The 24,016-nt window shown below is 39.5% G+C and overlaps 2 protein-coding genes across 2 annotated transcripts in view; both read right to left on the bottom strand.

The window, feature by feature from the left end:
* PRRC1 (proline rich coiled-coil 1) overlaps window positions 1-24,016 on the bottom strand; it is a 335,161-nt gene that overhangs the window by 133,548 nt on the left and 177,597 nt on the right. The window lies entirely within an intron of this gene.
* MEGF10 (multiple EGF like domains 10) overlaps window positions 1-24,016 on the bottom strand; it is a 197,997-nt gene that overhangs the window by 40,099 nt on the left and 133,882 nt on the right. Inside the window, exons 10-13 of the mRNA XM_007527819.3 lie at window positions 21,369-21,543; window positions 19,617-19,737; window positions 18,921-19,084; window positions 7,307-7,409 (exon numbers count right to left, since the gene is read on the bottom strand). Of these exons, the coding sequence (XP_007527881.1) occupies window positions 7,307-7,409; window positions 18,921-19,084; window positions 19,617-19,737; window positions 21,369-21,543 (563 nt within the window). The remainder of the gene's footprint in view (window positions 1-7,306; window positions 7,410-18,920; window positions 19,085-19,616; window positions 19,738-21,368; window positions 21,544-24,016) is intronic.

Below are 24,016 nucleotides of genomic sequence, written 5' to 3'. Positions count from 1 at the left end.
AATTTGCCCTTATTCAATTGATCAAGCTCGGTGTGTTTGGCTATCTTTCTGCAGAGGCCTAGGATCATTGCAGGCTTATTTCTGCTTCCTGGGAAAAGCAGAGAGGAAAAAGTCCTCATAAGCTTGCCTACAGGTTTTCAGCTCCCCCCTCCCTTTCTATTTTCCTTCTTCTGTTCTTTACCATTGTACCATGACTGGTGAGTTTCTCCTCTTTTCCATGACTCCTACAGTTGACTTGGCATTCTAATATTTCTTTTTTTAATGTTTTATTTATTCATTCCCTTTTATTGCCCTTGTTTTATTGTTGTAGTTATTATTGTTGTTATTGATGTCATCATTGTTGGATAGGACAGAGACAAATGGAGAGAGGAGGGGAAGACAGAGGGGGAGAGAAAGACAGACACCTGCAGACCTACTTCACCGCCTGTGAAGCGACTCCCCTGCAGGTGGGGAGGCGGGGGCTCAAACCAGGATCCTTACGCCGGTCCTTGCGCTTTGCACCACATGCACTTAACCTGCTGTGCTACCGCCAGGCTCCCCTAATATTTCTTTTATCAGTTATCAATGAACTTTTAAAATTCTGTTATTAGTGTACCCTAGGCCTCCTCTGTTCTTCTTCCCCCCTATGCCATAATAAAGATATCAAAATGTAGCAGAGGCCAGTTCACAACCCTGGCCCCTGGTCAAGCAAATTTTGAAATGACAAGCTAGTCCATGAAATAAGGTTGAATAGGTTGTACACTAACTACATGAAAGCCCCTGGCCACAAGGCTAAGTCAGCAGAAATCTAGCTCACATTACACCTACCAAGGAGAGCACCCTGAGGAATTTCCAAACATGTACAGAAGGTTATATTATAGGCTGACAATAAGTCCAGCCTCCTCCTCCCTAACTCTCTCCCTTCTCATTCAGTAGGTGTGAGGTAGGGACTGGCGATATGAACTTTAAAAGAGTTTCCCAGGTGACAGTGATCTTAGCCAGAGTTCAGAGCTAGGTTGGGGACTATATATGTTCCCAGGCAGCTGGAATGAGGCCTTGATTAGCTATAACATTCAGTGAAGAGGTGTTCTGGCTCACTGAAGACAAAGCAGAAAGGAAGAAGAAGGAGAAGAAGGAAGAGGAGGAGGAGGAGGAGGAGAAGTGGGAGAAAACAGCATATTTCTACCATCTTTTGGGAAACACTTCATAGAGAATATCATTCCACTATTATGGAAACAAACACACACAGTTAATTATGTTTTATAGACATTTAGTATTTCAGAATAATCATTTTGTTAAGTCAGTCTTGTTTTCCCTCTCTCTCTCTCTCTCTCTCTCTCTCTCTGTGTGTGTGTGTGTGTGTGTGTGTGTGTGTGTGTGTGTGTGTGTGTGTGTACTGTAGCAGAGGTGTGGGAAGAAAAGCCTAAGACACAGTCTATATGCTGGATGGTGGTTTCATTTTCCCCTAATTATTTGCTATTATTTGCCTTTTTGATAGTCATTTGGTTAAAAGTGTTAAGAAAAACCATGTAGTAACAGATGATAAAAGTGTATGACTTTTCTTTTGAACAAAAAAAGGGGGGGCACATTTCTTTAAGAAGTAGTATTTGGGATATCAGATGTAAATTTTTTACTAGCTAACCTGTAATGGTTGTACATTTTGAAAACTTGTTTTATGATTTTGTAAAATGGGACTGTCAGTTATAGCACAAATAAATAACAAAGCTCAGCTTCTTAAAGAGAAGAAAGACAAACATAAGAATTAGATTACAAGGAGTGCTAGATAAACCCCGTGCCAAGAAAACAAGACAGTTTCCTTAATATATCCAGTTAAGCCATGCCTTCCCCAATTTAGGTGTGTATATTTCCTGGTAAAGAGAGATAACATTCTCCTGATATTTATCTCTGACTCTAAACTGGGAAGCCTGGTGAGCATCTTTCCATAGTGTCCTCAATGCTTCCTTCACAAGCACTTCACTATTACCTGCATACTATCAGTTTGTTCACTGATATTTGAGCTTTGCTTAAAGCAATCTCATCAATAGGGAGGAGAGGAAATAAATGACTTACTCCCTGGTCTTATAGTATCTATTTGCTCCTGAATCTCATATCTAAATGAAATCTCAAGGCTTTCTTTACATTGAGAAGGAGTCTCATGCGGTACATAAAAACAAACATGACAATGAAATGATGTTCTGTAAAAACACAGTCTACTTTTCTGTCCTTTTAGAAAAAGAACAGTTCACTTCCTGCATGCAATTATAGGATGCTTTTAGACACTCACTTCAGTAACTTTCCTTTCTTCTATACAAGTTTGTTTTCAACAAGTGAATTCTGTGAATACAGGGGATTACTTCTCTTAAAAAAATGTTTCACAGGGAGATTGGGCAGTAGCACAGCGGAGTGAAGCCCATGGACAGCCTAAGGATCCTGGTTTGAGCCCCCGGCTTCCCACCTGCAGGGGCGTCACTTCACAAGTGGTGAAACAGGTCTACATGTGTCTATCTTTCTCTCCCCCCCCCCCCGTCTCCCCTCCTCTCTTGATTTCTCTCTGTCCTATCTAACAACAACATCAATGGCAAAAGTAGTAATAATGACAACAAGGGCAATAAAATGGGGAAAAATGGCCTCCAGGAGCAGTGGATTAAAAAAAAAAAAAGTTTCACAGCATACTTAGATGCTTTCAGACACACAGGCCACACAGAAGACCCAGAGGAATAAAACATTGTAGCTGTGAAGCTCGGATATGCTGAAACAAGTGACCAAGCAATGTGAAGCAACAAAGCATTTCCCCTTTGTAAAGGCAGAGCAGTCACAGATGGACTGAGGAATATGAGACTATGTTGTGTGACAAAGCCACTGCATTCCCACTGGAGCTCCACAGGCCCAAGGCCAGATGGGATCATTTGTCTTACCCCATGACCCAGACTGTGGAATGCAACTAACATATTTTATGGCTGGCTCCAGGCCAAATCATATCGCCTGGTCTGGTACTACGTCATTGAAACAGGTGGATACTTGAAAAGTGACTGGTATGTACAGGAACACCTGACAATGCTTCTGTATCCAGAAGATGTAAATCATTTGATCAAGTATTATCCAAAACAAATGATGTGGCACAGGCTGTCAGGAAAGTTCTGTTAGACATAAAGGTAAAAGTGCTATTTTACCTGACAGTGGCCACTGAGAACTGGTTAATAATTCATGTGAGACCTTCAAGAGCTCCACTGAAGTCAGGAATTTGCTGGTATGATTTAGTTTTAACACTTAGAACTCAAGTAAAAGAGAAACATGGGAAGTTAATATTTTATTGTGAAATCAGTGTTGTCTCAAATACTAGAAATTCAAGGAAGGATGAACTAGAGGACTAGGGAGCCCTTATGTGTGTGGGTAATTTCTAGGAACAGAAAACAAAGTATATCATATTAGCAGAAGCAATGTGATTCTCCAATGATAAGGAAGTAGTTATGAAAGTTATGAGATATACAACACACACACACACACACACACACACACACACACACACACTGAATAGCACTCAGTTGTACAAAAGAAAGAACGTCTCCTTTCCCCTATCTTGGATACTTGAAGGAATCATGTAAAGTGAGATAAGTCAGAGGAGAAAGATGAACCCAGGATGATCTCACATACAGGTAGTATAAGAAAGGGAAAGGGAAATAGAGTGAAGCTTGGAATGGGCTGGGGTGTACTGCAGCAGAGCAAAGGATTCTGGACTAGGGAGGTAGGGTGGTGGGGACACTGGGTACCCAGTATATGATGCTGAAGAGGGGCCTGGGTTGTTGGTGGAAGTGGTGGGCAGATACCTCTCATAGGGAGGTTAGAGACTGGACCCATCTGTCAACAACTGTTCTATAAATCATTATTTCTCCAATAAGTGATAAAAATATAAAGTGAAAAAAATAACTCAAGAGATGAGAGAAAATATTTGCAAATAATACATCTGGTAAGGGACATATCTAGAGCATATACTCAATACTAAAAGTGCCCCAGTTAAAAATGAATTAAGTATATTACATTCATTTAAAAATACAGTAAATTGATAAATCAAAGATGCTCTTAATAAAAGACACTCAACATCATTAATTATGAAAATGCAAATGAAAACCACAGTGAAATAACATTTTATATTCACTTGGGAAAGTATAATCAAAAGGATAGATTGGAAAGGATACAAAAAAAATTGGAACCCACATATATTGATGGTGGGAAAGTAAAAAGTGGTGCAGACACACAGGAAAACAGTGTAGTAATTCTTCCAAAGGTGAAACTTCATGTTACCATATGACCCAACAATTTAAATCCTAAATACATATCAACACATAAATGTCCACACAGAAAATCGTACATCGGTGTTCATGGCAAGATTATTCAAAGTTGAAAAGTGGTGAAAATAGCCCAGATGCCCATTATTTGATGAATGGATAGCTAAAATGTCACCTATCTATGCAATAGATTATTTGGTAGTCAAGAATAATGAAGTCCTTATAAGTATTCTAATATGAATAACCCTTATAGACCATGCAGAGAGAAGGAAGTCAGTAACAAATGACTACATAGTGTATGAATTGATCACCATCATTCTTTTATATAATTCTCATAAATCCTAATCCATGTTGAAAATAAATCTCAGTATAATTTTTCACAACCCCAATACTACTGGAGTATATTTTCTATGTATAACTAGGGAACATTTATTAAAAGAATCGGCTTCTGGGAACTTGGTGGTGGTGCACCTGACTGAGTGCACATGTTACCATGCACAAGAACCTGGGTTCAAGCTCCTGGTCCCCACCTGCATGAGGGAAGTTTCAGGAGTGGTAGAGCAATGCTGTGGGTGTTTCCCTTTCTCTTTCCATCGATATCTCCCCATCCCTTTCAACTTCTCTTTGTCTCGGTCTAATAAATAAACTAGTTTTAAGAAGAGTTGGCTACACAGTGAAAAGCACCAGCAAAAATCCCATCCCTCAGGCTTTGGTGAAGTCACTGACTTTATGCTTTAGTTTCCTTGTTTGTAAAAAGGAGAAAAAAGTATTTCCTGTTCATATATTAATTATGGGCCTGCAATAAGCACTCAGTAAGCATTACTTATTCTCTCTATCTATCTCTCCTATCTCTCTATCTCTCCTCTCTCTCTTTTTGACACCAGGGTTATCACTTGGGCTAGGTGCCTGCATTATGAATCCACTGCTCCCAGTGGCTGTCTTTTCTTTCTCTATTTTATTTTATTTTTATTTCATTTGACAGGACATAGAGAAATTGAGAGGTGAGGGAAGATAGAGATAGAGAGGTGGGGGGAAGATAGAGAGGAAGAAAGAAAGATAGACACCTGCACATCTCTTGGAGGGGAGGGAGGTGTGGGGCCAGGCAGGGGCATAATAATTATACAAAAGACTTTCATGCCTGAGACTTTGAGGTCCCAGGTTTTTTCTCCTGCACCACAGCAGTGCTCTAGTTTTAAAACATTTTTTTAATTCTACTTCTAGAGATTCATCTACCAAGAAACTATACCATCACTAAAAAGAAAATCTAACTTATTACTATTAATTTACCTTATAAAACAAAAGTTAAAAACCTGTTCTAAATGCTAATGAAACATCATCATTATAAAAACACTTCACAAGATTAGAAAAGAAAACACAAGTCGAACCTGAAATGGAATTGGAGTATTACACCAAAGTAAAAGACTCTGGGGTGGGTGGGTGGGTGGCTGGGGAGAATACAGGTCCATGAAAGATGATGAATGACATAGTGGGGGTTGTATTGTTAAATGGGAATCTGGGGAATGTTATGCATGTACAAACTATTGTATTTACTGTTGAATGTAAAACATTAATTCCCCAATAAAGAAATAAATTATTAAAAAATAAAAAATAAATAAATAAAATAAAATAAAAACACTTCAACTTTTCTCCCTCTCCTCTAAAACACATACACAAAATATCTATATAACACAACACACAAACAAATTAGTTCAAGTAAAAATAATTTTTAAAAAAATTTGGTTTACTTATATGCCTTTAATCCAATCCAATACCAAGGCTTCACTCTAAATTGGTCCATCAGCAGTGAAGATGATTGTTTTACCTTATCATCATCAATGAACAATTAATTACCAGGTAGTTCATTCCAGTGTTCAATAACTTTCTATGGTATTTACAATGACAATTTTTCTTAATAAATAATTTAAAATCCATTAGTTCTTTTGTTTTGTCTTTTTTCAGTTAGGATTTTCTTGAAATATTAAAAAGAAAAAGATGGGGGCCAGTTGGTGGCACACCTGGTTGAGCGCACGTTACAGTGCGCAAGGACCCAGGTTTGAGCCCCTGGTCCCCACCTGCAGGGGGACAGCTTCACGAGTGGTGAAGCAGTGTTGCAGGTGTCTCTCTGTCTCTCTCCCTCTCTATCACCCTCTTCCTTCTCAGTTCCTTACTGTCTCTATCAAACAAATAAATATTAAAAAAAAAAAGAAAAAGAAAAAGAAAAAGATGTCAGCTTGCTTGTGCATTCATTGTGTCTCTCGTATCTGTCTACCACTAGAAAAACACTATTCTATTTGTAAAACTACAGTTTTCTTGGTAAAATCCCTGGAGGAAAACATAAATGGAAAAACATCTCTATCATGGTTAGAAAATTGTGTAAATTTTTATGATGGAAATGTTATTATAAGAAGAAGAAAGTTTAAAAAATATTACTGAGTAATGTGTACTTTAAAATTTATATATTAGCCATGTTAATATTTATTTCTTGAGAATCTAGTTCCACTGTTAAAGTTCATTTCAATTTGTTGAGATACCACAAAGATTCAAATATATCTTGCAAAGCTTTGCACTTTTTTCTCTCTTCTGCTCTGACCTCTGACATCTGGACTTGACATGAAGGCTCAACAGAACAAATGAAACAACAAAATCATCCCTAGCGTACGGACTAATTTAGGCCTATTAGTAATATTTCTTCAGTAAAAATCTGTTGGCTTACTGGAAACATGACTGTGTTGACTGTCATTTTTTTCTTCTACAAAGTTGACTTGTGTTTTTCTCTCTTCAAGATTTTTTTTAAAAATATTTTTATATTGCTGCCAAGGTTATCACAAGGACTCTGTGCCAACACTATGAATCCATCACTCCTAGAAGCCATTTTTTCTATTTATTTTCTTCTTTTTTTTGTTTTTGTTTTTGACAGGACAGAAAGAAATTGAGAGGGGATGGAAGCATATCCCCTGCAGGTGGGGGATGTATGTGTATTTCTCTGTAGTAGTAAGGAACAGTACAATGCATAATCTGGCATTTCCCAAGTACTTGGCTCTCACCTGACCATCCAGGTAGGCAGCGACAATGGCCCGTGGTGGGGTGGCACCCGTCAGCATGGCTGCAGTCACAGCGTTCAGCACAGTTGAGCCCATATGTGCCATCCTGCATAGAAGACAGTGGTGAGGGCATGGAAAAATGCCACAGTGAGCAAAAAAGAGGCCACAGTCAGCCATTTCAAATAGTTGCCTTATCTCTCAAACACCTCTCAGATATATGCATTATAACTTCAGGGTACCTGCTTCATCCACCCCACCCCTAATGTAGATCGATATTTTAACCCCTCCCCCAAACTTTAATTTATGGCAGAATAACGGTTAAGACACAGGAATGGATACACCAGCTAAGCCAATATGCCAATATGAGCATATGCAAATGTATGTAAATATATCAATTAATTAAAATAATCAATTTATTTTATCATGGACCAAAACTCATAAGAACATTTTCTTTTGCTCATAAATATTTTCATAAAATCATGTCTATGCTGCTGGTGGGAATGAAACTTATTCCAAACCTTGTAGAAAACAATCTATAGATTTCTCAGAAAGCCAGAAATGGACCTACACTATGGTTCAGCAATTTCTATCCTGGATATTTACCCAAAATTAAAAATAATAACTATCTATTTAAAGAGTTTTATGTACACTTTTGCTCAAAATAGCATGATTCATGATAGCCCAAACTTGGAAGCAGTCCAGATGTCCAATGACAGATGATTGACTAAGAAAAGTTATGGTGTTCCCACAGAATGAGAGATCTTTAAATGCCATACATCAAACAAGAAGCTAATAGCCAAAATATATAAAGAGCTCACCAAACTCAGCAACAAGAAAACAAACGACCCCATCCAAAAATAGGGAAAGTATATAAATAGAATATTATCTATAGAAGAGATCCAAAAGGCCAATAAACATATGACAAAATGGTCCAAGTCATTGATTGTCAGAGAAATGTAAATAAAGACAACAATGAGACAGCACTTCACTCCTGTGAGAATGTTATACAACAGGAAAGGTAGCAACAACAAGTGTTGAAGAGGAAGTGAGGGCAGAGGAACCATCCTGCATTGGTGGTGGGAATGTAAATTGGCCCAACCCCCTGTGCAGAGCAGTCTGGAGAACTCTCAGAAGGATAGAAGTGGACCTACTCCCTAGACCAGCAATTCTTCTCCTGGGGATATATCCTAAGGAACCAAACATACCCATAGAAAAAGATTTGTTTATGCCTATGCTCATAGTGACACTATCTCTAATAGTCAAAACCTGGAAACAACCCAAATGTCCAACAATAGATGAGTGGCTGAGCAAATTGTGGTCTCCATAAACAATGGAATACTAGTCAGCTCTTAAAAATGGCAAATTTGGGGGGTTCCCGGAAGATGGCGGACTGAGAAGCTGCTAGTGGCTTGAGCTCTGATCACATCTTCTGGAAACAGTAGGATTTTCTGCCTTTAGCAGGCCAGTCAATAAGGGGTCCTAGCGGTGACACCAAGGAGGTGACTATAACTTAATCTGGGTTAAGAATTAGAGTAAAGGTGGCACAGACTAGCAGGCGGCTGCTCCAGACTTCCCAGGCGGTGGTGGGCAAGGCGGGTGCGCCGGGCATTGTCCTCGGCCCGGGAAGGCGGTTCCTCCGCCGGTTGCAGAGTGCTGCTGGGCGGCCAGCAGAAGACCAGGAGGGAGCACTGTAGCTCGGGGGCTTTCTCTTGGGAGTCTCCGGGGACCACCGCAACACTGAGGGTGGATCCGAAGACTTCTTGAGTATAGCTCTCATTGGATCAAAAGGACTTGGAGCTAGTTTTCATTTTTGAGAAATCCTTTAAAAAAATCTGGAGAGGGGGGTTCCCCGGAAGATGGTGGACTGAGAAGCTGCTAGTGGCTGAGCTCCGACCACATCTCCTGGAAACGGTAGGATTTTCTGCCTTTAGCAGGCCAGCCAATAAGGGGTCCTAGCGGTGACACCAAGGAGGTGACTATAACTTAATTTGGGTTAAGAATTAGAGTAGGGATAAAAAAGGGGAAAATTTTTTTTTCTTCCTTTTAATTTTCAAGCATACCTCCTTCCCGCCCCCCCCCCCCCATAAGCAGTCCCTGGAGACCAGCTCCTAGCAGGATCCCCCACACCACCAAACAGGGTGCTTTTCTGAATTCACTGATACAATTTGGGAATTTCCTTTCACAGCTCTTTAATTACAGCTCTTTTTCTTATCTTCTCCCTTTTCTCTCTCTTGTCCCTCTCTCTTTTTTTTTTTAATCTTGTCATACACTTCTTACTTCTTCTTTGCCTTTCTGAATTTGTGAATTATTTTGGGGAAGAAATCTGACTCAGAGTGGACTCTCTATGTGTGTATCTCTGCTCTAGTTCCCTTTCCCCTTTTGTTACCCCTAGAATATACAGTGGATAGTAGATTTGCATAACTGTCTATACTTGCTATCCTTTCTTTCTTTTCTCTTTCTTCACTGGGATTTAGTTACTATTTTTTCACGGACTGGAGAAATTGTTTGGCTAACTGGTAATGATTAAACTACTTCAATACTTACTTCAGTTGCTACTGTAATTCCTGAGGTTGGTGAGTGCAATTGTCATAAAGGTATTTAGTACAGTGTTACTTGTACTCAAGACCCAACAACTGAGGAACAACAGAGCATAAAAAAAAGAAACACATAAATCAAAAAAAATGGGTAGATCAAAAACAAATAAAATTGCTACTCCAATGAATGAAGACAAGAGCCCAGAAGAAACTACAAATCAGCCAGAAGTAACCATAGATAAGAAAAGTATGCAAGCAATAATAAACTTATTAATCACAGAAATGAAAACTACATTGGAGGAAAGGAATGGCAGTATTAGGGAAACAACAGTGGAGACCCCCAAGGAAAATACTGATTATCTTGAGGCAATTAGAGAACTGAAAGCTGAAATAGCTGTAATGAAGAAAGAAGCTGAGGCAAGGGAAAGCAGACTAACAGAAGCAGAAAACAGAATTAGTCAGACAGAGAATGAGTTAGAGAAAATGAAAAAAGAGGTGAAAGAGCTTAAAAAGAGATTGAGAGACACTGAAAACAACAACAGAGACATATGGGATGATCTCAAAAGAAGTAACATTCGTATAATTGGCCTGCCAGAGGAAGAAAGAGAGGAAGGGGAAGCAAACATTCTAGAGGAAATAAAAGAAGAAAACTTCCCAGATCTGAATAACAGAAAGGACATCAAGATTCAAGAGGCCCAGAGAGTACCAAACAGAATCAACCCAGACCTGAAGACACCAAGACACATCATAGTCACAATGAGAAGAAGTAAGGATAAAGAAAGGATCCTAAAGTCTGCAAGAGAGAAACAAAAAGTTACATACAAGGGAAAACCCATAAGATTATCTGCAGACTTCTCCACTCAAACTCTAAAAGCCAGAAGGGAGTGGCAAGATATCTGTTGAGCCCTGAATGAAAAAGGGTTTCAACCAAGGATAATATATCCTGCTAGACTTTCATTCAAACTAGATGGAGGGATCAAAACCTTCTTAGATAAACAACAGTTAAAGGAGGCAACCATCACCAAGCCGGCCCTGAAAGAGGTTTTAAAAGACCTCTTATAAACAAGAACATCACCATAATACTTGCAATATATCAGAGCAAACAAATTTTTTTTTGAACAGTGGCACTACAATACATTAAATCCATAATATCAATAAATGTCAATGGCTTAAACTCACCCATCAAAAGGCACAGGGTGGGGGGATGGATCAGAAAACATAACCCAACCATATGCTGCTTGCAAGAATCCTATCTGTCACAACAAGATAAACACAGACTTAAAGTGAAAGGATGGAAAACTATCATAAAGGCTAACGGTCCACAAAAAAGGGCAGGAACAGCCATTCTCATCTCAGACACGATAGATTTTAAATAAAGTAATAAAAGATAGGCAAGGACATTACATAATGATTAGAGGATCAATCAGCCAAGAAGACTTAACAATTATTAACATCTATGCACCCAACGAGGGACCATCTAAATACATTAAGCACCTACTGAAAGAATTTCAAAAATACATCAATAGTAATACAATAATAGTGGGAGACTTCAATACCCCACTCTCACACTTAGATCAACAAAGCAGAGAACCAATAAAGATACAAGAGAATTAAATGAAGAGATGGACAGACTAGACCTCTTGGACATTTTCAGACTCCTCCACCCCAGAAAACTGGAATACACCTTCTTTTCAAATCCACATAACACATACTCAAGGATAGACCACATGTTAGGCCACAAAGACAGCATCAATAAATTCAAGAGCATTGAAATCATCCCAAGTATCTTCTCAGACCACAGTGGAGTAAAACTAACATTTAACAACAAACAGAAAATTATTAAAAGACACAGAATTTGGAAACTAAACAACATGCTCCTTAAGAACCACTGGGTCAGAGACTCACTCAAGCAGGAAATTCAAATGTTCCTGGAAACTAATGAAAATGAAGACACAACCTATCAAAATATTTGGGACACAGCTAAGCAGTACTGAGAGGGAAACTTATAGCCATACAATCACATATTAAACACCAAGAAGAAGCTCAAATGAACGACCTTACTGCACACCTCAAGGACTTAGAGGAAGAGGAACAAAGGAACCCTAAAGCAACCAGAAGGACAGAAATCACTACAGTTAGAGCAGAAATAAACAACATCGAAAATAAAAGAACCATACAAAAGATCAATGAAGCCAAATGTTGGTTCTTTGAAAGATTAAACAGAATTGACAAACCCCTAGCCAGACTCACCAAACAAAAAAGAGAGAAGACTCAAATTAATAGAATTTTAAATGATGGGGGAGATATCACAACTGACATCACAGAAATCCAGAGAATCTTGCAAAACTTCTATAAAGAACTATATGCCACCAAGCTAGAGAATCTGGAATAAATGGAACAATTCCTAGAAACCTATGCACTTCCAAAACTGAACCAAGAGGAACTACAAAATCTAAATGCACCAATCACAGCCAAAGAAATTGAAACCATTATTAAGAATCTCCCCAACAACAAAAGTCCTGGACCAGATGGCTTCACAAACGAATTCTACAAAACTTTCAGGAAACAGTTAATACCCATACTTCTTAAGCTATACCATAAGATTGAAGAAACAGGAATACTCCCTTTCACCTTTTATGAAGCCAACATCACCCTGATACCAAAAGCTGATAGAGACAGAACAAAAAAGGAAAACTACAAACCAATATCTCTGATGAACATAGATGCCAAAATATTAAACAAGATCTTGGCTAACTGGATACAGCAACATATCAAAAAGATTGTTCATCACGACCAAGTGGGATTCATCCCAGGAATACAAGGCTGGTTCAACATCCGTAAGTCAATCAATGTCATTCACCACATCAATAAAAGCAAAGCCAAAACCCAGATGATTATCTCAATAGATGCAGAGAAAGCCTTTGATAAAATCCAACACCCGTTCATGCTCAAAACTCTACAAATGATGGGAATAGATGGGAAATTGCTCAAGATAGTGGAGTCTATATATAGCAAACCTACAGCCAACATCATACTCAATGGACAGAAGCTGAAAGCACTCCCCCTCAGATCGGGGACTAGACAGGGATGTCCACTGTCACCATTACTCTTCAACATAGTATCAGAAGTTCTTGCCATAGCAATCAGGCAAGAGAAAGAAATCAAAGGAATACAGATTGGAAGGGAAGAAGTCAAGCTCTCATTTGCAGATGATATGATAGTATACATAGAAAGACCTAAGAATCCAGCAGAAAATTACTGGAAGTTATTAGGCAATATAGCAAGGTATCAGGCTACAAAATCAATGTACAAAAATCAGTGGCATTTCTTTATGCAAACACTAAATCTGAAGAAGAAGACATCCAGAAATCACTCCCATTTACTGTTTCAGCAAAATCAACCAAATACCTAGGAATAAAGTTGACCAAAGAAGTGAAAGACTTGTATGCTGAAAACTATGAGTCGCTACTCAAGGAAATAGAAACTGATACCAAGAAATGGAAAGATATCCCATGCTCATGGATTGGAAGAATAAATATCATCAAAATGAATATTCTCCCCAGAGCCATATACAAATTTAATGCAATACCCATCAAAGTTCCACCAAGCTTCTTTAAGAGAATAGAACAAACACTACAATAATTTATATGGAACCTGAAAACACCTAGAATTGCCAAAACCATCAGAGGAAAAGAAACAGAAATAGAGGCATCACACTCCCAGACCTTAAACTATATTATAAAGCCATCATCATCAAAACAGCATGGTACTGCAACAAACATAGGCACACAGACCAGTGGAACAGAATTGAAAGACCAGAAATAAATCCCAACACCTATGTGCATCTAATCTTTGATAAGGGGGCCCAAAGGATTAAATGGAAAAAGGAGGCTCTCTTCAATAAATCATTCTGGGAAAAATGGGTTGTAACATGCAGAAGAATGAAATTGAACCACTTTATCTCACCAGAAACAAAAATCAACTCCAAATGGATCAAAGACCTAGATGTCAGACCAGAGACAATCAAATACTTAGAGGAAAACATTGGTAAAACACTGTCCCACCTACACCATAAGGATATCTTTAATGAATCAAACCCAATTGCAAAAAAGACTAAAGCAGTAACAAACCAATGGGACTACATCAAATTGAAAAGCTTCTGCACAGCCAAATAAACTATTAAACAAAGAGACCCCTCACAGAATGGGAGAAGATCTTCACATGCCTTACATCAGACAAGAAACTAATCACTAAAATATATAAAGAGCTCAGCAAACTTAGCACCAAAAAAGCAAATGACCCCATCCAAAAATGGGCAGAGGATATGAATAAAACATTCACTAAAGAGGAGATCCAAAAGACTAACAAACATATGAAAAATTGCTATAGGTCACTGATTGTCAGAGAAATGCAAATTAAGACAACACTAAGATACCACCTCACTCCTGTAAGAATGGCATACATCAAAAAGGACAGCAGCAACAAATGCTGGAGAGGATGTGGGGACAGAGGAACCCTTTTACATTGCTGGTGGGAATGTAAATTGGTACAGCCTCTGTGGAGAGCAGTCTGGAAAACTCTCAGAAGGCTAGACAGGTACCTTCCATATGATCCAGTAATTCCTCTCCTGGGGTTATACCCCAAGGACTCCATAACACCCAACAAAAAGAGGTGTGTACTCCTATGTTCATAGCAGCACAATTCATAATAGCTAAAACCTGGGAAGCAACCCAGGTGCCCAACAACAGATGAGTGGCTGAGAAATCTGTGGTATATATACACAATGGAATACCATACAGCTATCAAGAACAATGAAGCCACCTTCTCTGACCCATCTTGGACAGAGCTAGAAGGAATTATGTTAAGTGAACTAAGTCAGAAAGATAAAGATGAATATGGGATGATCCCACTCATCAACAGAAGTTGAGTAAGAAAATCTGAAAGGGAAACTAAAAGCAGGACCTGATCAAATTGTAAGTAGGGCACCAAAGTAAAAACCCTGTGGTTAGGGGTAGACATGCAGCTTCCTGGGCCAGTGGGGGGTGGGAGTGGGTGGGAGGGATGGGTCACAGTCCTTTGGTGGTGGGAATGGTGTTTATGTACACTCCTAGCAAAATGTTGAGATATAAATCAGTAGTTAATTAATATGAGAGGGGGAAAGTCAGTTGTATGTCTCAAAGTTTCTCAAAACACAAACTGAATCTTTTTAATATATAGGTTGTGTATTTGATATGCGGACTCTCTCAAAAGCCTAGACCAAGTAAATTAGAAGCATCCAATAGCACAGCTATATACAAGATACTGGATACTGTACAGAAAACCATAACAAAAGGACTTTTCAAAGTTAACCTAATTAACAAATAATGTGATGATAACATTAACTATCGATTGTCTTTTTGAACCCTAAGACAGCCAGAACCTCACATCTCCACTATAGAGCCCCTACTTCCCCCAGTCCTGGAACCCTTGGATAGGGCCCACTTTCCCGTATGCATCTTCCAATCCATACCAAATAATATTGCATCCGCCGATCACAACCTAACCAACGCAACGATTGCCACCTCAATATGCTTCACCTCAGACTGTGTCCAGAGACTTCACGTGTGGAATGACAACCCTTCAGCTTCATTACTCGGGTGAGACCTTTCCTTTTATAGTATACTCTAATTTCATCTCAGGTGGTTCACTTTCTAACAAAGTCCCATATCCTAGATATACACCAGTTTCTGTGAGAGAGAGCTTATGTTCACATGTATCCATAAACTACTGCAAAATATATACCTGAAAGCAGAAGTACACTAGAGTTTGTAGTGAGTACCTCCCTAACACTTCCTCTTTACTATTCCAAGCTTGGGATCCATGATTCTTCAACAATTTGTTTGGCTTCGTATGTTAACTCTCTTTTCAATCACCAGGTTCCAGATGCCACCAGGATGCTGGCCAGGCTCCCTGGATTGAAGACCCCACCAATGTGTCCTGGAGCTCAGCTTCCCCAGAGACACACCTTACTAGGGAAAGGGAGAGGCAGACTGGGAGTATGGACCCACCAGTCAACGCCCATGTTCAGCGGGGAAGCAATTACAGAAGCCAGACCTTCTACCTTCTGCAACCCTCACTGACCATGGGTCCATTCTCCCAGAGGGCTAGAGAATGGGAAAGCTATCAGGGGAGGGGGTGGGTTATGGAGATTGGGTAGTGGGAATTGTGTGGAGTTGTACCCCTCCTACCTTATGGTTTTGTTCATTAATCCTTTTCTTAAATAAAAAATTTTTTAAAAAATGGCAAATTCACCTTCTTCACCCCATCTTGGATGGCGCTTGAAGATCTCATGTTAAGGGAGACAAATCAGAAGCAAAAGGATGAATTTGGGATGATCTAATTCATAGAAGTTGAAAAAAAAAGGATCAGAAGGGAAAACACTAAGGAGAACTTGGACTGGAGTTGGTGTATTGCCCCAAAGTAAAGACTCTAGGGTGTGTGTGGGGAGGGTTCAGGTCCTGGGACATGATGGCAGAGGAGGACATAATGGGGGTTGTATTGTTATATGGAAATGTTATGCACAAACTATGTATTTTACTGTCAACTACAAACCATTAATCCTTCAATAAAGACATTAAAAAAAAGAAAGCTATGGTGTTCATATATATATATATATATATATATATATATATATATGAATACTACTCAGCTGCTAAAAATGATGAAGTCATCTTCTTTACCTCATCTTGGATAGAGTTTGAAGGCATCATGTTAAGTGATAGGAACAAAAAAGAGAAAGCTAAACATCAGATTATCTCACTTATTGTTGGAACTTAAGAAACAAGCTTAGAAAAGAAAAGCACAAAGATAAACTTGGAATGGGTATGGTATATTGCAGCAAAGCAAAGGACTGTGGGGAAAGAAAAACTTGGAATGGGTGTGGACTCTGAGAAAAGAAAGGAAGGGAGCTAGAGGAGAAAGTCTTGGGATTTAGGTGCATGAGGATGAAAAAGAACCCATGGTGAGGGTGAGTTTTCTGCAGATATTTTTCACAGGGAAGTGAGAAACTATACCTGTTTGTTAATGACTGCATTGTACGCCATTAACTCCTCAATAAAATGGGTTTTTTTTAAAAAAAGGAAAGCTAACCATGTAAAAAAAAAAGAGTATCTTCTTTTGTTCCTGAAAAATTTAATAAAAAATTAAAAGAAAAATATCTGTTAATTTTCCTAACAAATATCCTCTTTTATATGAGAAGGGCTAAATAATATGAAGTATTCAGATTTAAGATCCTAAGAGAGGATAGAGATCATATTGGAATACTATCCTTTTTAATTGTAGTGTTAGAGCATGAGCCTAGAAACTAGAGCATAGGTAATCCCACCGAGTTGCCTCCCCAGCCCAATATATCTTTGTGAGAAAGACAGCACAGTACCATTCTACTCTCGGTAGAGTTCCTTTGATGCTGTCCATGACACTTGCTTCCATGGGGTGCCAGGGATCTAACTCAGGGTTTCATACATGACAAGGCATATGCTCCAGCCTCTGTGCTGTTTCCCAGATCCCTGTTGTCTTCCCAGATCTTCACATTTCACATTTTCACATGCATATCCGGTTGTCTTTTTTTGTTTGTTTGTTTGTTTGTTTGTTTGTTTGTTTTCACCCTTTGGCCACAAGGCTGTACATGGATGTGATTGTTCAGTTCATGCCCAAGAAATGGGAAGTTCTGCATTTATAAGACTTGCTCTTTCTTGCCAGATCTTGATTAACCGAGTCAGACACCTATAAATCCTACACAACTGATGCATTGAGAAGACACAGAGTGCACAGTTATCAGAGGGAGAAGCTGAGTCTGCCATGAAATAGTGGTGTTCTCTGCAATAGTAGTTGTATAGAACTTATTAAAATTTCAAAAATAATGTGTTTTTTTTCTTCTCTTGTAGATGATGCTGATGTTTGCTAAAGCTGCATAGGATTTAGCTTTGCCACAACAGGAGTCATTAAATCACCAGCTGTTGTTGATTTACTGAGCATCTAACTAAACAGGATAAGACTGTGCCAGGGATTTTGCTTTGCGTACAGACCAGGAGTCAAAGTCTCAGTGAAATTGAGAATGAAGAATCTGTCTCAGAGCTCTGATAATTTGTTCACTTGTGGTGAGTAAGAGGCAGCAAAGCTAACTGAACTTTGTCTTAAGGGGATGGAAAGCATGGTGTAGCTCAGGGTGAGTCTTGCATTGACAAGTGGGCTGTACTTAATCAGAAGGAAGACCTGGGAGAAAAAAAGCCTCCTTAGCAGACCCTTCTTGAAGGGATTTATGGTTTATAAAAAGCCTGGGAAGTCACAGTATCGGATAGTCTCCTGGAGGTACAAAAGGCACAACAAAGAGAAAATACTTAATGACTCAGAAGAAAGGGTCTCCAGTAAGTAGAAAGTATGATGGAAAAGGGGGACGAAAGCTACCAAATGCTTCTGGAAGAAAGAGAAATTAGCACTGTTGGTAGTGGGGAATCCACTTCTCACTTAGCCTCTGTCAGCTTGTGGCAGACACAGTATGGGATTTCTCATGACATTTATCTCCAAAGCAGGTCAGGAGAATAATGTCAGTGTGGGACTAGGGAAGTCTTTTGATATTCTGTGACTTCAGAGCTATTGATCTGAAAAGACAGTTGTTTCTAGACATTCTTTCATCACCTCAATCAGCATTCTGTGAAAACTAGTCACACACCCCTTTTCAATTCCTGCCATTTTTCACACCAATGTCTGGGAGATTTCCATTATAATGGAAACACAATATTTGGAGAGTTGACAGACATACACTGGGTGTTTGACAAATGCTATTGACTGCTGCCACAAAGAGAAAGATATGTAAGGATGGAAAAATTAGAAGGGGCAGTGAGGAGAATAAGAGTAGAGGTGAAAGAAATGTGATTTTTGCAAAAGTGCATGGTCCATTTTCATATTGTCTGTTTTCCAATCTTTTATCCAATTTGAGTTCAAACATCTTAACTCTTCTAATAGTTCATGAGGTTTGGTTCACACACAAGACACTGGTATCTCCTCCCAGTCCTTCCCAGGGAGGACACTGACTGGTTCAGTCATACCTGGCAGGGAAGTTCACATTTCTCTCCATGCCACCCAGGTGCACAGGTGCAGGACCCATCCAGGGTGTTGCATGCTCCCCCATTGAGGCACTGGCACGTCAGGTTGCAGCTAAAACCCCAGGTGCCACTGGGACAGCGGATGGAGCAGTCCACTCCATGCCAACCTGCCATGATAAGAATGCCAGAGCATGTGAGGGAAAAGCATGTCCCTACCTCATGAGCCTTCTTTCCAACCCCTTATGCTACTTTTTTTTTTTTTTTGCCTGCAGGGTTATTGCTAGGGCTCAGTGCCTGCACCACAAATCCATTGCTCCTGGAGGCCATTTCCCCCATTTTTGTTGCCTTTGTTGTTATTGTTGTTATTGCTGTTGCTGTTGTTGGATAGGATAGATAGAAATCGAGAGAGGAGAGGAAGACAGAGAGGGGGAGAGAAAGATAGACACCTGAAGACCTGCTTCACTGATAGTGAAGTGACCCCCCCTACAGGTGGGGAGCCAGGGACTCAAACCAGGATCTTTACACCGGTCCTGGTCCTTGCCATTTGTGCCAAGTGCCCTTAACCCACTGTGCTTCCATCCCACCCCCAGGCCACGTTTTTTGCAGTGACTCCAAGGCAGTCAATTTGGGGGACAAACACATATATATGCTTGCATATTCTTCCCCAAAGTGCAGAATCAAACACTTTCACCTGCTTACCTGCCTTGCAAGTACAAGACCCATCCACAGGAGAGCAGAAAGCATCATTTTTACAGCCACAGAGAGAGGAGCAGTTTATTCCATAGCTTCCCAGGGGGCATGGGATAGAGCAGTCAATTCCCTACACAGGCAAAAAGGAAAACACACTAAATTTTTCAAGCTGAAATAAGGCCAACACAACAATACAGCTTAGAGATGCTAATTGTGCTCTCTCTTTAATGTGAAAATACACCATGTATTTTTTAAGTTGCTATAATGTCACCACTATATAAATTTTAGAGATTTAAGAACAATGCTAGCAATGGTCTATGTTTAGGATACAGAATTAAAGAAAACGCAATAAAGCCTGCTGCCTCATTTGTTCTCCTTCATAGTAAGTACAAAATTTGTCCTTGTACAGGCATGAATATACATATGAATAAAGTATAGCTATTACATTGTTTTCAATAATAAATAAGCATATATATGAGCTATACATTGAATTGCAATGCTTCCTAAACTTTTGTGTGCAATATTATCAATAGGCATAGTAAAGACCACACCTCAGCCAGTTGCATGATTCAGTTTATTATCAGACAATGAAGGGTTAACAGAAGTAGGATACCAAAGGTGAGTGGAGGTCATCTTTAAAAACAACAGCATTTCTTAAGACAAAAGTCATTCAAGAGCTCAACAAAAGAAACGTGACATTGATTAGAGAAAGTTGTAAAGATCCTCTTGGTTCTAAGATTGTCTGACCCACTCTTCTACACTATGCAGTCTGAAATAGTCATCAGCAGTCTTCACAGTGTAAGTCTCCATTTTACAATGGGAAAAAGGAATTCAAGAATCACTTGTTGGAGGTCAGGAGGTAGGGCAGCGGGTTGGGAGGTAGCGCAGCAGGTTAAGGGCACATGGCATGAAGCATGAGGACCAGCACAAGGATCCTGGTTAGAGCCCCAGTTCCCCACCTGCGGGGGAGGGGGAGGTTCCGCTTCATAAGTGGTGAAGCAGTTCTGCAGGTGTCTATCTTTCTTCTCCTCCTCTCTTCATTTCTCTCTGTCCTATTCAACAACAAGGACATCAATAACAACAATAATAATAACCACAACAATGACAAAATAACAAGGGCAAAAAAAAAAAAAAAAAAAAAAAGGCCTCCAGGAGCAGTGAATTCATGGTGCCGGCACCGAGCCCCAGCAATAACCCTGGAGGCAAAAAACAAAAATCTCTTGTTTTTCTTCAAAGATCTCTACCTGTAACTGAAAAAGACTAGTCATAACTCTGCTCTATTGGTTCATAGGCATACTTGGAAGGCATAGATCTCAAAAGGACTGAAAACCCTATGCACTATTAACCTGTACTCATGAACGTAAATATATTATAAATGCTATTAGACACCTTCAAATTGCATTGGATTAAAAAAATAAATGCTGACAATAACATACATCCTACTTGGAAAAGTAATTTTCTTATTGCCTATAACACCCAATGGAATACTTAAGAAATAATTAAAATATACCATATTTCATGATATAGATATTGATTAAATAATTAAATGTTAATGCTTTACTTTTGAGTTTTCCCAGCCAGCCTCATTCTCATTCCAAGGCAATTATTTATCTCTCTGACTACTGTATCCCTCTTTATTCTTTTTCATGTTTATGATATGATTGATTTTTAGCACACTCGTTGTACCTCAGGAAAGGTTATATAAATCATGGTAGCAATCTGCTCTGCATCACACTTCTTCTCCCCTTCCAAGTCACTCACTTTAAATCCTGGGGCACAGGTGCACTTTCCAGTCACACTGTCACAGTCTGCCCCATGTTGGCAGCTGCAGATCTGCTGGCAAGCTTCCCCGTAGAATCCAGGAGAGCAAGTCTCATTACAATAGAGTCCAGACCAGCCTGGTTTGCAGGCACACTCTCCAGACATGGGGTGACAGCTGAGAGACATGGATAAAAGGAGCAAGTTACTCTTGGGTAAATGTGACACCCAAGGCCTGTACAAATGTTGCTTTAGCCACAATCACTGAATGTGTGATAAATCCATGCACAAGAATTTAAAACTCCATTCCCAGGCTTGCTATGATTTAATTAATTGGAAGAGACCTGACTGGTACTACAAAAATGTGGCATGAAATCAGCATCATGTTCTACAAGGATGATCATTACAGTGCTGTATTTTTGTCTGAAACTCGTTTATAACTCTTGCATATCAAAAATCACTAATTTAGTAAGATGTCAACTATCTGAAAGGATCTAAAGAACCCACCTAATGAACAATACTAATTTCAGCCAGGGCAATGTTTTGAAAAACTCCCAAAGCAGAAGGTCAGTGTGTTTCATATCTCAGCTCCTAATACCTGGCAGCAGAGCAGTTGTCTCTACCTGAAACAGCAGCCACACTGTGACATGTCAGGCAGCCAGCTGTCGCTCCACAGCAAATGGGCAGATCAGCTGCTCTGAGACACTTACGTTAGTGAGGTTGACACAACAGGGCAAGCTGTGGCATTCAAAACACTTGTGCTTCTTACCAAACGGGTATGTTAACAAACTAGTTCAGCTCACAACTGGGGAACTGTTTAAAGAGGGTTCATCCTGCTTTGTTGGAGATCAAATTGTCCTAACTTGGGCCTAGAGCAAAATCCATGACCATGCGGACACTCACTAAATGATCTCTAGTCAAAAGACTATTCATAGATGTTCTGCTCTTGGAAAGAATAATCTCTTCAGAGGGATACAGACTGGGGGTATAATTCAAGCTCTCCACTACCTGGGTAACTTTTGTGAAAGCTCAATCTCCCTGGGCCTGGCATTGTAGTCTAACATGTAAGGGCTTCAGCCACATGCTATAATCACATTGCTTTTAAGAGTAAAGGTCTGTGGATTGGACAACTTGTTTTAATTTTCAGAACTGTATTTATTCTAACTCTAAGTTCCTGATGCAACTGAGTGCTCACAAAGGCCTAGACATCTGTTGTAGCATGACTCAGGAAATATGGCATGAAGAAATACTTAAATACAACTCTACATTTAAGATGATAACTTGGGTATAGAACGTTTATGATGATATTGCAAGTGAAGGCACAGACTAGCAGTTAGCCAACATCACACTTAGTCACCCATGTGTGCTATTTCACTTATTCTTCATGTTAGGTATGATCCCATTTTATAAATGAGGAAACAGAGTCTAGTGATTTAGTCAAGAGTCTGACATAGACAGTAACAGCATCTGACTTGAACCCAATTTTATCTGTTTTTACACCAAAGAAAATGGAAGTGTAGGGGGCCAGATGGTGGTGCATCCCGTTAAGCACACTTATTACCAAGCACAAGAACTTGAGGTTGCGTCCCAGGTTCCCACTTGTAGGAGTATGCTTTGTGAGCGGTGAAGCAGGTCTACAGGTATTTATCTTTTTCTCCCTATCTCTATCTCTCCATCCTATCTAATAAAAATTAGAAAGAAAGAAGAGAGGGAGAAAGAGAGAAGAAGAAAGAAAGAAAGAAAGAAAGAAAGAAAGAAAGAAAGAAAGAAAGAAAGAAAGGGGCAGGGAGAGGGAAGGGAAGGGGAGGAGACGTGAGAGGAGGGAAGGGAAGGGAAGGGAAGGGTAGGGAAGGGAAGGGAAGGGGAGGGGAGGGGAGGGGAGGGGAGGGGAGGGGAGGGGAGGAGAGGAGAGGAGAGGAGAGGAGAGGAGAGGAGAGGAGAGGAGAGGAGAGGAGAGGAGAGGAGAGGAGAGGAGAAGAGAGGAAAGGAAAAGGAAAGGAAAGGAAAGGAAAGGAAAGGAAAGGAAAGGAAAGGAAAGGAAAGGAAAGGAAAGGAAAGGAAAGGAAAGGAAAAGGAAAGGAAAGGAAAGGAAAGGAAAGGAAAGGAAAGGAAAGGAAAGGAAAGGAAAGGAAAGGAAAGGAAAGGAAAGGAAAGGAAAGGAAAGGAAAGGAGAGGAAAAGAAAAAATGTCTGCCCAGAGCATTGGACTTGTAGGGCAGGGACTGAGTCCCCACAATAAAAAGAAAAGAAGGAAAGATGAAAGAAAGAAAGAAAGAAAGAAAGAAAGAAAGAAAGAAAGAAAGAAAGAAAGAAAGAGGAAGTTTAGCTGAAGACTACTAGGTAGGCTAGATATTTAAAAAATTGCTAAAATTCAGAATTTAGCACAGATTAAAGGGTTATCAGGATCAATAAAAACCTGTAGTGCATACACTAAAAAGGAGCAAATTAAAATTATTTCAGGGGAGCCCTGCATTTGAGAAAAAGACTATTTCACGTGATAGATTTGTTAAAGTAATTTAAATTACTTTAAATTATCACTAAAAGGAAATCTTAGTAGAAAATATTATTTTATGTTAAAAATAGAAGATAATATTTATGATAGATATAAATGTTGAACAAGATAGACAATTTAGAGACAGGGGATAGAACTAA

This window comes from Erinaceus europaeus, chromosome 2 (genome assembly GCF_950295315.1).
Source record: "Erinaceus europaeus chromosome 2, mEriEur2.1, whole genome shotgun sequence".
Lineage (NCBI taxonomy): Eukaryota > Metazoa > Chordata > Mammalia > Eulipotyphla > Erinaceidae > Erinaceus > Erinaceus europaeus.
This window is presented reverse-complemented; position numbering and strand designations above follow the sequence as displayed.